The sequence below is a fragment of the Amphiura filiformis genome, chromosome 10 (genome assembly GCF_039555335.1).
Source record: "Amphiura filiformis chromosome 10, Afil_fr2py, whole genome shotgun sequence".
Classification (NCBI taxonomy): domain Eukaryota; kingdom Metazoa; phylum Echinodermata; class Ophiuroidea; order Amphilepidida; family Amphiuridae; genus Amphiura; species Amphiura filiformis.
Genome location: NC_092637.1, coordinates 17,719,149 through 17,735,326, shown reverse-complemented (window position 1 = coordinate 17,735,326; position 16,178 = coordinate 17,719,149). Strand labels below are relative to the sequence as shown.

The 16,178-nt window shown below is 39.8% G+C and overlaps 2 protein-coding genes across 3 annotated transcripts in view; one reads left to right on the top strand and one right to left on the bottom strand.

Moving 5' to 3' along the window:
- Positions 1–5,324, bottom strand: part of LOC140162582 (dehydrogenase/reductase SDR family member 11-like) — a 29,384-nt gene extending 24,060 nt beyond the window's left edge. Inside the window, exons 1-4 of one of the 2 annotated variants that reach the window (XM_072185843.1) lie at positions 5,077–5,324; positions 3,780–3,989; positions 3,366–3,460; positions 832–961 (exon numbers count right to left, since the gene is read on the bottom strand). In XM_072185843.1, the coding sequence (XP_072041944.1) occupies positions 832–961; positions 3,366–3,460; positions 3,780–3,989; positions 5,077–5,211 (570 nt within the window). In that variant the 5' untranslated portion in view covers positions 5,212–5,324. The remainder of the gene's footprint in view (positions 1–831; positions 962–3,365; positions 3,461–3,779; positions 3,990–5,076) is intronic. The other variant, XM_072185842.1, reaches the window with a different exon arrangement.
- Positions 5,325–6,932: 1,608 nt separating this feature from the next.
- Positions 6,933–16,046, top strand: LOC140162581 (dehydrogenase/reductase SDR family member 11-like). Its single transcript, XM_072185840.1, has 7 exons — positions 6,933–7,214; positions 10,084–10,293; positions 11,681–11,775; positions 12,140–12,266; positions 14,949–15,035; positions 15,159–15,224; positions 15,954–16,046. Exons 1-7 carry the CDS (start codon positions 7,002–7,004, stop codon positions 15,981–15,983), a joined length of 828 nt encoding a protein of 275 aa, XP_072041941.1. The 5' UTR covers positions 6,933–7,001; the 3' UTR covers positions 15,984–16,046.
- Positions 16,047–16,178: the final 132 nt, after the last annotated feature.

Below are 16,178 nucleotides of genomic sequence, written 5' to 3'. Positions count from 1 at the left end.
TTTTATATTAAAAGAAGCTGTAATACATTGTGTATAATGGGACATAAAATTAACAAACATTGTCTTTCTGAACATCCCGTATGTTTGTGATTGTTTGTTACACCCTGTATATTTACACTTGCTTACTTTGATATCTTCCACTTGATTACTGTAGGAAATTCACTTCTGTACATATACGTGTCATGTAATCACTGTAATGTACATTTTAAATTAGACTACATTGTGCATGTATAGTCAGATTCAAATTCAGATTTTTGGAACACCCTATATGTGAATTAGATATTTAGTGATATTATAAATATTCTTTAAACTATTTTGAATATATTTTCCAAATTTAAAGTGCATTTGTTAAAAAAAAACAGTAATGCAAGTTTTAACTAAGGGAAATTTTACATAATTTAAAAAAAAATTAAATGTGACTTTTTCACATCCTGTAAAACACAATGGGCTTAAAAATATAGTTAATTTTTTTATGAAGGACTAATTGTTGTGTACATTCCAAACTTGTAAGTTCATTTTCCAATTTAAAATACTATGTAAAAATAATGGAGTGGTAAAGAAATATTATTTTTTAGGTATTTTTCATTGGAATCACCTTGTATATTTTTGTCGCACTCCGTATATTCATTCAAACTTGACGTATTTGCAATCCTGACAATGTATGCTTTTTAAAAAATGTATACTTTTGCATAGTTTGGGTGAAATCTTTTGAAATATAATTAAAAATACAAAAAAGGAGTTGATTTTTGATAAATTGCCAAGTGTGACACAATTGGGTTAGTCCCATCTCAAAAAGCATATGACCATTATAGTAATAGTCAACAGACTCACCGTGACTCTAATGTGAGATTTAATTTCCCGTAATTCTTGGCGTAAACCTTCTGTTAGAGCAGTCACTGCATGTTTACTGGCGCTGTACAAATGTATCGTACTTATAGGTAGAACCCAATGACCTAACGTGCTGGTAAGATGACCCAAATAATGGGACGAAACAAAGAAACATGAGAAGAAAAAAAAACCAAGAAAGAATAGAAAGTGAACTAGTGGCAAATGGTGGTCATAGACCACAAACCTAGCTGGGGCATGTTGGTGTTGTGGAGGTATCTGACCCCTACAAAATGTTCCAAAAATGCTCCCCTGGTCATGGGGTTTGTTTTCACCAAGTTTGAGTCCCGTACTCCTAACAGATGTCCAAAAATTCAATTCTAAGATTTGACCCCAGATGACCTTTGACCGGACCTATGCATGATGTTCCATAATGTTCCCCTGGTCTTGAGGTTTGTTGTCACCATGTTTGAGCCCCGTACCTCTTACAGATATCCAGAAAATGAAATTCTACGATTTGACCCCAGATTACCTTTGACATGACCCTTGCACAGTGTTCCAAAATGTTCCCCAGGTCAGTAAGTTTGTTGTTGTGGAGTTTGAGCCCCGTACCCCTAACAGATGTCCAGAAAATGCATTTAGAAAATTTGACCTCTACATGACCTTTGACCTGACCCCTGCAAAATGTTCCCCTGGTCATGAGATTTGTTGTCACTGAGTTTGAGCCCCATACCCCTTGCAGATATCCAGAAAATGAAGTTATAAAGATTTTACCCCAGATAACCTTTGACCTGACCCCTGCAAAGTGTTCCAGCATGTTCCACTGATCATTAAGTTTGTTGTCACCAAGTTTGAGCCCCGTACCCCTTACAGATGTCCAGGAAATGCGTTTCTAAAATTTGACCTCTGCATGACCTTTGACCTGACCCCCGCAAAATGTTCCCTTGGTCATGAGATTTATTGTATTGAGTTTGAGCCCCATACCCCTTACAGATGTCCAGATAATGCAACTGTAAGATTTTACCCCCTTAATGACCTTTGACCCCAATTCTGTGTGCAAGGTATGGGCACTGGGTAAAGCCGATGCACATGTGTAAGTGACGACATTGTGCTATGTAATATGTGGCAGAAGAAGCATTTTGAAGATATTTGGTTATATACCGAAAATGCCCCTTTAATGACATTTGATCCCAATTCTGTTTGCACCCTATGGGCACTGGATATAGCCGATACATGTGTGCAAGTTACGTAATTGTAGGGTGTAATATGTAGGAGGAGAAGCATTTTGAAGTTTTGTTGCCAGAAGAAGAAAGAAAGAACTAGTGGCAAATGGTGGTCATAGACCACAAACCTAGCTGGGGCATGCTGGTGTTTTAGAGGTATCTGACCCCTGCAAAATGTTCCAAAAATGTTCCCCTGGTCATGAGGTTTGGCGTCACCGAGTTTGAGTCCCATACTCCTTACAGACGCCCAGAAAATTAAATTCTAAGATTTGACCCAGATAACCTTTGACCTGACCCCTGCACAGCGTTCCAAAGTGTTCCCCAAGTCAGTAAGTTTCTTGTCACAAGAGTTTGAGCCCCGTATCCCTTACAGATGTCCAGAAAATGCATTTCGAAAAAATTGACCTCTCCATAACCTTTGACCTGACCCCTGTAAAATGTTCCCCTGATCATGAGATTTGTTGTCACTGATTTTGAGCCCCACACCCCTTACAGATGTTGAGATAAGGCAATTGTAAGATTTTACCCCCTTAATGACCTTTGACCTCAATTCTGAGTGCAAGGTATGGGCACTGGGTAAAGCCGATGCACATGTGTAAGTAACGTCATTGTGCTATGTAATATGTGGCAGAAGAAGCATTTTGAAGGTATTTGGTTATATACCGAAAATGCCCCTTTAATGACATTTGATCCCAATTCTGTTTGCACCCTATGGGCACTGGATATAGCCGATACATATGTGCAAGTTACGTAATTGTAGGGTGTAACATGTAGGAGGAGAAGCATTTTGAAGTTTGTTGCCAGAAGAAGAAGAAAGAAAGAAGAATCGGATAGCAAAACAGTACCTAGCTCGGGGGGTTGAAAAACCCCCCAGCTAGGTAAGAATCGGAGAGCATTACAGTACCTAGCTGGGGGTGTAAACCCCCCAGCTAGGTAAAAAAAAATATGAATCAACAACTTTATAATTATTTTAATACAACTGGTCGATCCAATATCAACATTTAACTATGTTTTCTCGTTAATACATAACAACAATAAAAGTAGAAACAGTTTCAGTTTTAAATCTTAACCACCTGGACACTACTGGTCATCTAACAGCATTTCTGATTGGTTAATAACTTGAAATGCTCATTTCAATTGCCAATTATGACTAGGCTTTAAACTATATATGGTCAAACTTGCATTTGCAGATGATCTTATTAATACCCTCCTTGATTGGTTCAAAATTGGACACAATATTGATTTTAGCCAATCGGCAGGTAGTTCTCATGGGGTTAAGACATTTTATTTCCTTATAATTATAAACCTGGTGCCTACCTATTTAAATGAATGATATGTCCATCATCCACATTCCTTTCTCTCATAGACTTGACAGCTTCTCTCGTACATATTGACAACCCCAACACATTGACCTATAAATGAGAACATTAGATTAATTTGAACTTTGAAATGAGATTTGTACACAATAAAACGCAAGGCTTTCAGGTGATAGCCCAAAAGTATTAAGATTTCAACTGTTATATTGTTGATGAGGTTGATAATGTTTGCTCCTCCTGATGAAGATGAAGATGAAGGGAATGTGGATGTGACGGTGATGATCAGATGAGGAGGAGGCCGAGGAGGAGGAGATGAGGATGAGGGGAGGAGAAATGATGACAACGGCGATGACGACAACTATGGATAAACACATTTACAACAGTATAAAATTCAACGTGTCATCCAATATCTTACATCAAATATATGTTTCCAGTCCTCTGTCTTTCCATCTATGATCGATGTTGCATGATTTAAGCCTGCGTTATTAACACACACATCAACTCCGCCATATTTCTCTTTGATTTCCTTGAACATAGACAGGACTTCCGTCTCTTGTGATACGTCACATTTAATGGCATGGACGGAACCAGATGCTTTGGACTTCTGTAATTCATCTTCAAGCGTCTGTTATAAAATGAGCAAAAATAAATAAATGTAACTAATAAATAAAAATGAATAACTAAATAAATGCGCCAATAACACTTAAAACATCAAATAGGCTACTACAACACCAGTCCATGATGCACCACCACGATCAATTAAATAGCAACAATACGTAATTTCCACTTTTTGCGGCAATTTTGCGCAAAATATGTCGATTTTGCCGCCCCCTGAAATTCACTTTGCCCCTAAGGGGTGGTACAATAATTATGTGTACCCCGGGGTGGTGAATTATTGGGGAAGGGGGCAAATTGTTTTTGCAGGTCAAAAGGAAGGGGCAAGCATTTTTTGGCAGGTCGAAAGGGGGGGGCAAGTGATTTTTGGCACATATATTTTGGGCACCGTTTCTATATTACACCCTACAAAGGCGTAGGAAAACATTAGGAACACGTTCAAATATAATGCAAAATTTCCTGCTCGCTGCGCTCGCATTAATATAGACAACTTAAGGTTTTACATTCGGGTTCTCAAAAATCTTAGTGTGTAAAAAGGGTGGGGGCAAAGATTTTGGGCACGTCAAAAGGGGGAGATTTTTGGCACGGCCAAAGGGGGGGCAAGCGATTCTTGGCAGACCACTTTGAGAATTCACCACCCCGGGGTACACATAATTATTCCATAAACCCTAATGGCCCCCTTCTCCGATGAAAAAAATTACTAGTGCCGCCACTGCATTTATACCATGATACACACATGTCACACTACGATAGGCTTAGTAAGATTTTCAACATTGGGGTGGGGGGCTGGGGGTTTCCCCCTCGCAGTCCGAAAATTTTGCAATTTGTAGATCACAAAGACCCCTTTTCCCTCTATTTTATCACAATTTTTAAAGTTCACCTACGATTATTGGGGGTGCTGAAAGGTATTCCAGCCCCCGCACCATAATTATTGAGAAGGCTGAGCCCCCTCAAGCCCCCTGTTCCTAAGCCTATGTAGGCTATTATATATGCCTCAGCTCTACAGCGCTGCGGCTAGGTTGTAAGCTGTTGTATATCTGTTCAAAATGGACAGAGCCCCTTCCTGACAAAATCAAATATTTTTAGAATATTTTTACCTTTATCTTGTCGATATTTCTGGCACATCCGACGACTTTCAGCCCCAACTGAGCAAATCGTTTGGCAATAGCAGCACCAATACCAGCAGATGCACCAGTCACCAGAGCCACTCTACCAACCCAACGATCTGACATTTTTGTAAACTTGAAGCTGGAAAAATTAAAACAGGCTATTCATGGCATTGGATTTGATACTGTGCACAAAATAATCATCAGCACGTAACCACTGTAAGTGGTCAGGTCAAAGTGACCATTAGTTCACGGTCAACAGGCATGGTCAATGCCACACAGTCAATGCTGAATTTTATAGCCCCTTTTAGGGACCGTTCACAAACACTTGTTAGGATGCAAAACAAATTTCATCGCGAAAATGTTCGGGCCTCCCCCTTTTGACGTCCTCTCATACAATTTTAAGGGCCCCCGTTTTGCAGGCCCCCCTAACAAGTGTTTGTGAACGGTCCCTTAGCGGCTGTGCAATAATTATGTGTATCTCCGTGATGGCGAGTTCTCAAAGTGGTCTGCCAAAAAGCGCTTGCCCCCACCCCACCCCCCTTCGCTGTGCAAAAAAAAAAAAATCTTTGCCCTACCCCTTTTGACGTGCCAAAAAATCTTTGCCCCCCCCCCTCCCTTTTGACGTGCCAAAAAATCTTTGGTGCTGTAATTGGAAATACAGCATGGATTTGTTTTTTAATTCTTATGTTTTCTACTATAGGCCTAGTGCTATATTTTGGTGCTCCCTGTTTGGAAATTCAAATTCAGCATTATTTTCAAAACACAGCAAAAAAACACAGTAGGCCTAGTATAAAACATATGTATTACACAATATTCATGCTGTAGGCCTATTTCCAAACATCAGCCCTGAAACATAGCAACAAAACACAGCACTATAATAGAAAAACTAAGAATGAAAAATTTCATGCGGTATTTCCAAACACAGCACCGAAAAACACAGCACTATTAAAAAATAGAAAACATAACTGTGTTTTAATAATTCGTTAACACGAATAGATATAATTATCACAAGAAAAGTAGGCCCTGTCGTACGTCCGAATTATTGCTAATTAACGGAACAAGTTTTAATACTAGTGGCGTTGACCGGGGGCGTTGAAATAGCGGCGTCGCTTTTCAACATTTTTAAATAAAAAACTGAATCTGTAAAGTTAACCAAAATTGAAACTTAAATGAAAATTTAGTCCTTAAATAATACAGGCATGGCATAAAAAAGTGAAAAATATTGTCACGCGGGGTAGAAAACGCCGAGTAAAAAGTTGATCTTTACGTGCTTTTCAATGCAGAGGTTATTTGCTGGTTTACGCCCTTTAGGTTGCAATTTTTACGTGCTTTTCAATGCAGAAGTTATTTGGTGGTTTACGCCCTTTAGGTTGCAAACCACTAGTGCAAACAAGTGGGTACGGTCAAGTTGGGAGCAAGATGATTAGCCATGAATGTTTATTTTAATAAAATTAAAAGATATGCAATTGGTCAATGTTCAGAATATCACAAAATGGTGCACTTGATCTGGTCAAAAAGTTTGGCTCCCGAAACGTGCGGACATGGTAAGGAGGCATTCGTGCGGGCATTCGTGCAAGCTGAAAATAAGGGTGGCGCTGTTTAGGTCCCCGTAGCTTAAAAGTTAGTCTAAACTTGTTTCAAAAAACCAATTTTAAATTAAATTTTAATCTTTATTTAAGACATTGAAAATATGAAAAATGGTTTTACACGGGGTAGAAAAACAAACTTACTTTAATGTATATTTACGTGTATTTCAATGTGGCTTTATTTAGTGGTGTGTGCCCTTTAGTTCAGGGTCTATGCGTAAACACATCAATTTTGTCTATCCCTAAATCGTGCAGCACATGGACTGACCGGCCTAGGGGCTATGCTCCAAAGGATTTGGCCGCCCTGTGGTTTGGGCATAGTTGGGCATGACCTTGCATATAAATAGCATTTTGCAGGGAAAAGGAATCGAGTTATTTGTCACACAGGTTTGTCACAACTCACAAATGTCAGATCGTTGGGTTGGTAGAGTGGCACTGGTGACTGGTGCATCTGCTGGTGTTGGTGCTGCTATTGCCAAACGATTCGCTCAGTTGGGGTTGAAAGTCGTCGGATGTGCCAGGAATATTGACAAAATCAAGGTATATAAAACTGGAGGCTAACTGGGTACAAAGATCAATAAGACCATAATAGGCTATAGGTGGCGGTATACCGGTACAGTTCTCGTTGATGGTGTTTTTGGTGTTGTTCAAGTAGTGGTGGTGCCTGGTGCCGTCCTTCCTTCCTTCCTTCCTTCCTTCCTTCCTTCCTTCCTTCCTTCCTTCCTTCCTTCCTTCCTTCCTTCCTTCCAATATTGTGCTGCTCTCAAATGGCTGAGAATAAACGCACAACGTGTGTGGGCATGCGACGCATAAGACAACAGGAACATTGAATACAGGTGCATGTCTAGGTGCGAGCAGGGAGGTTAATAAGGATAATTTACTGGGTGGGCAATTTAATTTATTTTTGCCCTCAAATTAAGGAAAATAATTTACTGGGTGGGCAGTGATAATTAATGGCATTCAGGCGTTTGAATTTTCAGAAATGTAGACCTGGTTTTGCGTGGAAGTTGACTTTGATGTAAAAAGTGGCCTTTACCCTCCCCCTAAATTCATATAGATAGGTTACCATATTCATGTTGCAACTTTCAAGAAAAATTGTAGGCTATATCATATTATAATTCACTTTGGACATTTAAAAATCTTACACTAATAACCACTCACCATTACTCCTAGGTAAGGAACAAGCAGATGGGAAGGGTAATGTTTTTATTTGGTATTACACTGAAATAATGTTTTGACTTTTACTCAAACCTATTTGTGCATGCTCAAAGACTTGAAATGAGCAATGTATATCTGGATTGAGTTAATGTTTCAAGTCTATAAAAAACATGCCTTATTCAAGAATATCCTAATTTATGGGCTCATAAGAATTTTTTCAGGTTTTATGTGGAAATTGCTTCCATTGTGCACTGTGTGATAACCATTCTTACTCCGAACTTGTAAACATGGTAAATGAATACATTGGCAGATGTTAAGAAAAGATACATCACTTTCATTATTCAACATCACTTTCAAAATGCAAGTTGATTTCAAGAAATGCACCTTTGTACTAGTTTTATGATAATTATTATAATAATGGTGCCCAATTTTTTGTGGGCAAAATAATTTACTGGGTGGGCACTTTTGGGCAATGGGCAAGTTGAATTTACTGGGTGGGCAAAATAATTTACTAGGTGGGCATTTGCCCACCCAGTTAACATGTTATTTACCTCCCTGGGTGCGAGTAAAAAGGCTGGTGATGAGGTTACTTCAGACGGACATCCCTCAGAGTAGTCTTGAAGCAGTTGAGGGATGGGTATGCAGCTGGATCTACTGGTAAGCGGTCCCACTCCCGGATGGTGCGAGGGAAGAACGAGCTGGCATACGCTGAAGAGTGGGTACGTGGAAGGAAGAATCTGGAACTGTGGCCTCTGGTGGACGATGCAAGTTGAGACATGTAGTGGTTCCAGGGGATGTCGACCAGGTTGTTACTGATTTTGTACATCATGTGCAGCCTACTCTGAAGGCGGCGTTCCTGGAGTGATGTCCAGCCAAGATGTTTAAGCATGGTAGAGACGCTGCTGCTGTACTTGCTGGAATCCCCCATGACATACCGAGCTGAGCTGCGTTGGACTTGTTCCAGTTTACTTGTGTTTCTCTGTGTGTGGGAGTCCCATGATGTACTAGCAGCATAATATTCTACTGTTGGACGGATGAATGTGTTGTAGACAGCTTCCTTGACCTTGTGACTGCCATGGCTCAAGTTTCTAGAGAAGAAGGCTCTGGTACTGTTGGCTTTTTTTCGTGATGGTGTCGACATGGGTGTTGAAGCTCAACCGAGATTCCAGGCTGACTCCAAGGTACTTGACAGAGTTGACAACTTCAAGATTGTGGCCATGGATGGTGTAATTGGCTGGAATTGGTCTACGCTTGTTGGTAATTTGTAGTACCTGACACTTGGAGGCATTGAAACTCATGAGCCATTTCCGCTCCGATTCCTGTAGGGCATCTAGGTCTTGCTGGAGGCTAGCTGAGTCAGGCAGATCATTGATGTAAGCTAATAAGAGAAGAGGCCCAAGAACGCTGCCCTGGGGCACACCTGAGGTGACAGTAGATTCAGTGCTTCTCTGGACATCGACGACAACAGACTGGGTGCGATTCTGAAGGAAGTTGGTGATCCATTTCAGGGTCTGGCCTCTAACACCATAATGGTGGATCTTCTTCAGGAGGTGGCGATGGGACACTTTGTCGAATGCCTTCTCAAAATCAAGCAGCACCAGATCGATTTGTGCCTTGTTGTCCAAGCCCTTGGCTAAGTCCTCTACAGTGACGATCAACTGGGTCTCGCATGATCTATGCTGGCGGAATCCGTGTTGAGCGTCAGATAAAACGTTGTTTGCAGATGCAGAGAAGTGGCGGATTACGGCACAGTGAATAATGTGCTCACATACTGACATAATTTACACAGCACAGATGTTAGAGAGATTGGGCGATAGTTTGCAGCCTCAGAACGACTTCCCTTTTTGAAAAGGGGGACGATATGTGCCTTCTTCCAACTGGATGGTACGGTGCCTTGGTTAATTGATGCCTGAAACAACAACTTAACTGCTGGTGCAATCTCTTCGGATGTTTCCTTCAGCAGCATGGCAGGAATCCCATCAGGACCGGCTGCAGAGAATGGCTTCACATTTTTAATGGATCGAATCGAATCCATGGGCCGATCTGAGGGCTGATGACACACATTCGATGGGTGTACCTGGTGCCGGTGGTAGAGGTGCGGGCATTCAGAGGGTAGAGCTTTCTTGGGGGGGATTGGGGTAAAGACGAAAACAATTTCCTGTGTAATTATGTAATTATTTAGCTAATTATTTTGTTTGATATTTATCTACTTGCTTATTTATTCTTGTATTATCTTTATTATTTATTACAGACACTTGGAGATGAATTACAGAAGTCTAAAGCATCTGGTTCCGTCCATGCCATTAAATGTGATGTAACCCAAGAGAAGGAAATCCTGTCTATGTTCAAAGAAATAAAAGAGAAATATGGCGGAGTTGATGTGTGTGTTAATAACGCAGGCGTAGGTCATCCAGGTACCATCATAGATGGGAGGACAGAGGGTTGGAAACATATGTTTGATGTGAGAAATTGGCTGTTACAGATACACAGTAATGCATGGTATGCAGATTGTATCTAAGTGATTTGTATCCATCAGTATTGAAGTTTATTGAAAATATTGGAATGACCACAATTTATAGGTTTATGACCATTAATTTTATATCATCTTTCCACAAACAAGGTGGAATGTAGCATTTGTGACAGCCTTTTCCATAATCACTAGAAACTGATGATGGGTACCAATCATTTTGATACAGACTGTACTCCATGTATATTCATTTTATTTGTGGTCATCGTCAACATCATCGTCGTCGTCCGTCATCATCATCATCATCATCATCATCATCGTCATCGTCATCGTCATCGTCATCGTCATCGTCATCGTCGTCGTCATCATCCCAGAGGCGGAATGTTTTTGAAAGTGAGGGCCAGTCTGTGGCGGATGTAGCGTCGCGCTCGCGGGTGTGAGAAACTTGTGCAAAATGAAGGCCCAATAGAAGCCATTTGGTGGACCATTTTGGTACTATTATTGTGGTTGAAAAGGCCAAAAATTGGTGAAATCAAGGTCGAAATAAAGCCATTCGTGGACATGTTCTCACTGTAATTAGTTGTATAAATTGTTGCTTTAAACATTATGTGTCGGGTATCCAAAGCAGAAACGAAAAAAGCAACTTGTTTGTGCATACGTAGGGGTTGTCTGAGGGGAATATTCCGCACTGAGAAGTGAGAAATTTCTGCAAACCTAAAGGCCCAATTGCAGTCATTTGGTGGACCATTTTGACGCTATTATGTACAATTTTAGTTTGAAAAATCCGAAAATGGGTTAAATGGAGGCCCAAATTGAAGCCACTCGAGGACAGGATTTCACTCTTATTGTATAAATTATTGCTTTAAACATATAGTGTTGGGTGTCCAAAGTAGAAGCAAAATGGTATTTGATTTGTTAATTCATACACAGGGGGTTGAAAAAATTTTCAAAATGAAGGTCCATTTGAAGCCATTTGGTGCATTATTTTTCTTTCAGGGTCTTGAATATAGAATTGATTATTTATGTTAATCCTGACATGTGATGCACAGCACATTATGAGTTTGATTAAAGTGTATGGGATGGGGCAGCCCCCGGTCAAAAAATGGTGGACTAGGCCCGCGGTCGAAAAAGTGGGTGCCATTACCCCTTCCCCCCTCTGTTCCGCCACCAATGCATCATCGTCAGCGTCGTCCATCTTCAGTATTATTATCATTGTCACCAACAGCAGAACGTTAACAATAATAACAACAAAATTTATCACCAACAAAATCGTCATTTTCAGTTAGCACTAGCAATGCAGAGTGAGAATGCGTTACTTTAGTGCTTACAAAACGACCTTTCAAAGTAATAAATGCCAACTTGTGTTCCTCCTTTTTTGTAGGTAAATGTTTTGGGGTTGTCAATATGCACAAGAGAATCTGTCAGATCTATGAGAGAAAGGAACGTTGACGATGGACATATTTTTCATATAAATAGGTAGGCACCAGGTTTATATTTGCATTTAAGTTATTTTTCATGATTCCACAAATTTGTTGCATAGCTGACATGGCTGATGTGTTTCTTGCATGTAAATGTTTCTTCTCTATCCCCCTCCTCCGTCTTTCTCCATTATATTCCCTCTACTCCGTCTCTTTACTCTACTTGTTTTGAATTTAAAGAACTTGCATACTCTTTTAATACATTTTAGCTTAACACTTACATCATCCGAATGCATTTTTGGCCGAAACTTGCAAAAAATAATATTATATTGCGCTAAAATGTAAAAGAACACCTAAAATCCCACTATGATGCGAAATAAACAGGTCCTTATTATTTTCCACTTTCCATGCTATTGACGCAGTATTGGAGGTCATATGATTGACACGAGTATACTTCGCGTTTACAACGCCACTAAATATGCAGTGACTGCCCTAACAGAAGGTTTACGCCAAGAATTACGGGAAATTAAATCTCACATTAGAGTCACGGTAAGTCTATTGACTCTTACTATTATAGTCGTGTTTAGTGCGCCAATAAATAAAGCAGTGACAACCCTAACAGACAACCCTCTAAGACCACCCCACCAAATCCAAAAAAGAAGGGAAGAGAAAAATAAATTAGAGGGGGAAAATGCAGGTTAAGTTACGTTTGCCTGCAATTTGGACAATTACAAAAAGAGGTGCAAGTGCAAACACAAGTTGCATCAAAGGTGCGAGCAAATTTGGACTGGTAAAACTCCAAAACCTGTTGCTTAAATGAAGCAACAGAATTTGTAGATCTGATAATACTAGGGAGCTGGTTCCAAATGGGCACCATACGCTTAAAAAGCCCATCTTGTGGCACTCAATTTTAGATTTGCTGATTTACCAGCAACAAAGGATCAGAGGAAAATCTGGTGTTGGGACGGTCTTTGTTAATACATTAAAAAAATACATAATCATCTAGATTGATGTCATATAATCCCAGATTGTACTTGAAAGATATATTGAGTTCAACATATTCTCTTCTAAAACTTAATGGAAGAAGAGTTAACTCGGTTAACCTTTCTTTGTACTCAGCCTCGGGATAATCTAAAATGAATTTAGCTGCCCTTCTCTGGACCCCCTCAACTTTCTGGATGTTGCGCTTTGAGGTACCACTCCAGAAGGGACTGCAATATTCAAAATCACTACGAACCAAGGCTGAGTACAAAGTCCTGGATACATTGTGAGGGGCATTAGAGTCACGGTAAGTCTATTGACTATGACTATAAGTCGTGATTAGTGCGCCGGTAAATATTTAGCCCTAACAGAATTAAAGTCTACGCCAAGAATTACGGGAAATTAAACCTCAAGAGTCACGGTATAAAGTCGATAGAATATAAGTCGTGTTTAGTGCGCCAGTCGTGTTTAGTGCGCTAGTAGTGGGGGAAGCATGGTGGCCTATGGTTAGGACGCGAGCTTCATAATCGAAAGGTTGTGGGTTCGAGCCGCACCACGGCCAGTGTGTTATTTATTTTACTACTGAGGCGTCTACAATCACATCACAGACAACACTGTTGTTCTCCTTCTTGCCGTGACCTTGGTTAACTCCATAAGAACTACTTGCCGATTGGCCAAAATGAATTTGTCCAATTTTGAACCAATCGAGGAGGGTATTAATAAGATCATCTGCAAAGGGAAGTTTGACTATCAATAGTTCAAAGCCTAGTCATAATTTGCAATTGAAACGATCATTTCAAGTTATCAACCAATCAGAAATGCTGTTAGATAACCAGTAGTGTCCAGTAGTGTTTTACTCAATAATAACTCCAAAAACATGTAAATCGATCTGGAGAAGGAAAGGATATTCACTTGTTATGGTTTGTGATGAGATGGGATGATGAGTTCTACAAGAAAGTACCCGGATGTTTTTGAACAAAAACTGTACTACGACGACAACGTCTACGGCTGCGGCCAGGTGGTGGCCGCGTTGCATTCTCTAAATTCAGTAAATTTTCATCGTCAACCGTGTAATTGAATGGGATTATTTTGAAATTTTAAAACACTTGAAATATCACAAAGAAATAGGCCTATGTTGATAAATAATATAAATACAAGCTAAAACCGTTGGGGTTCGATAATGAACCCCACAAAACTAACCGACTATATTGGAAAATGCCATACGGCCGGGCGGTTTCACAAGTTGCCGGCTCGATCATGTCATCCGCCGCCTGGGCTGCGGCGCAATGTTGCCGCAATGGCTACAACCAATAAGTTAATGCCAATAACTCATTTTAAGGATTCTTATTTTCATTTGATTCGTTTTATTATTTTCATTCAATTTTTAATTTACTTTACATTTTATTCACTTATTTTCAACTATTTATTTATTTATTCATCATTATTAAGTGTTAAGTTTTGCCGTCCGTACCTCCATTGATATTTTGCCCACTTTAAGTAACCTGCGTACTTGGGGTAAAAGGGCTAATGTTAACTTCTGCATATGTTAAACTTCTACCCTGTTTATGTTGAACAGCCCCGCCTAACCTGCCGTCACAATACAATTTTGCTTTATTTACTTAAACGTTCTTAAATCTAAGTTTCCATCCGCCACATTTTTTTCTGACATCGCCGGGTTCACTACTGGTGGGGGTTCTATCCCTGCTTGTCACCAACTTAAAACCAGACATTATCGTCCTTCAAGTTGGCGGCATTTCCATGCAAGTCATTGAACTCACGGTCCCGTTTGAAATCAATATTGAAAAAGCGCACGACCGGAAAGAAACAAATGCCCATCTTATCCACGATCTCAATGACAAAGGTTATAAATGTTTTGCATTCAGGTGAAGTAGGCAGCGTGGCCTTATAACTTAAGAAAACGAACAACGTCTGAAATCCATATTTACAGGCTAGCACGTAGAAAATCGAACCTCTGAAGGAGTTCAGCCAGTTCGTCCTCCTTTCAAGCTATACCATCTGGAATGCGCGGCATAATGCTGTTTGGGAGAGTTGCTCCTACATAAAATGCTGAGCTCCTCCTCTGGAGGATTTCCCTTTCTTCTGCCTCATCCATGCCCTTTCCAGGGTTTTAGGTTATCTATTTTTTCTTGTTTTTGATGAATTGTGGTATAATTGTACTTTGTGCTGTAAATATATATAATTTATTGTGTTGTTTTTTGTTATTCTTTTATTCAATTATTATTCTTGCAGGGCATTTCTCCGGGACTTATCAAAACTGAATTTCCACTTCGAGCTTTAGGTCAGGAAGCGGCTCAGGCCATTTACGACGAGAGGCCCGTGAGTTGATTTAAAACATAAATAGCGCCAAATCTGGTCAAACTTTGATAGACGTGATATGTTAATCACTTATTCCATAAACTTCATGTACATCATAAAGGCTCCATATTATCTTTTTTACAGAGTCTTGAAGTCGATGATATTGCCAACGCAGTGGTCTACGCCATACAAGCACCACCTCATGTACAGGTATTACTTAGTATTGTGTTTCTTCCATGTATGATACGGACCACGAAATGAGCATAAAGTCGCAAGTTCGTTTTTTCGAGACGCTCTGGCTACTGCGTTGGTGTTCGTTGTTTCTTACGAACCTGTTCAAAACAGTAGTATGTCTGTATATTCTTTGCGAATGGGGGCACAATGGGCCATTCTTGAGGGATATACTAATGGCTTGCACAGGTGCACGGCAAACAAAGCACATCAATCAGCCCCCGGCTACTGCGTTGGTGTTCTTTGTTTCTTACGCACCTGTTCGAGCCAGTAGTATGTCTGTATATTCTTTGTGAATGGGGGCACAATGGGCCATTCTCAAAGACATACTACTGGCTTCTACAAGTGCGCAGCAAACAAGGCTCATCAATCCAGTCAGCCAGGATGTCTCGAAACTACCAACTTGCGACTTTCCCGCTCATTTCGTAGTAGCAGGTCACATATTGTAACATTTTCTTACGAGCCCGCCCTCAATTTTTCTAGAAATCTAGATTGATAAATTGTTTTATCCTATTGCTATAGTAGTTAATCTGATTATTACGTCACTTCGACAGCGAATACCTGTACACATAGAGAACAATGCTGTCGTTTAAAAAGGTTGAACTGAACAACTATTTAAGCATTTTAATAAATTTAAATAAATAAGTAAATAAATAATGATGTAAAATGATTAATATTTAAAACACTTTTTGTCTGTTTTTCGTACAGGTGCATGATATTATGATTCACCCGTTATAGCACCATAGTATCTTAAAGGAAGAGAAAAGCGTAACAATATTGGATTATTTTAGACTGGAAAATAATAATAAATAAAATAATGTACATTTAATAAAGCGCCGGTATCCGTCGAGAGACGCTCATGGCGCTTTGCAAAAAACAACCAATGTACAAAGATACAAACATATTATAACAATTTTAACAAAAACAGTTCAT

What these genes read in the sequence shown, in the direction of transcription:
- LOC140162581 (XM_072185840.1), top strand. Translation starts at nt 7,002, where the DNA reads ATGACCTTGCATATAAATAGCATTTTGCAGGGAAAAGGAATCGAGTTA. An exon ending in CATATTTTTCATATAAATAG is followed by an intron (nt 11,776 to 12,139) that starts GTAGGCACCAGG and finishes CTATTGACGCAG; the next exon opens with TATTGGAGGTCATATGATTG. An exon ending in CCATTTACGACGAGAGGCCC is followed by an intron (nt 15,036 to 15,158) that starts GTGAGTTGATTT and finishes TCTTTTTTACAG; the next exon opens with AGTCTTGAAGTCGATGATAT.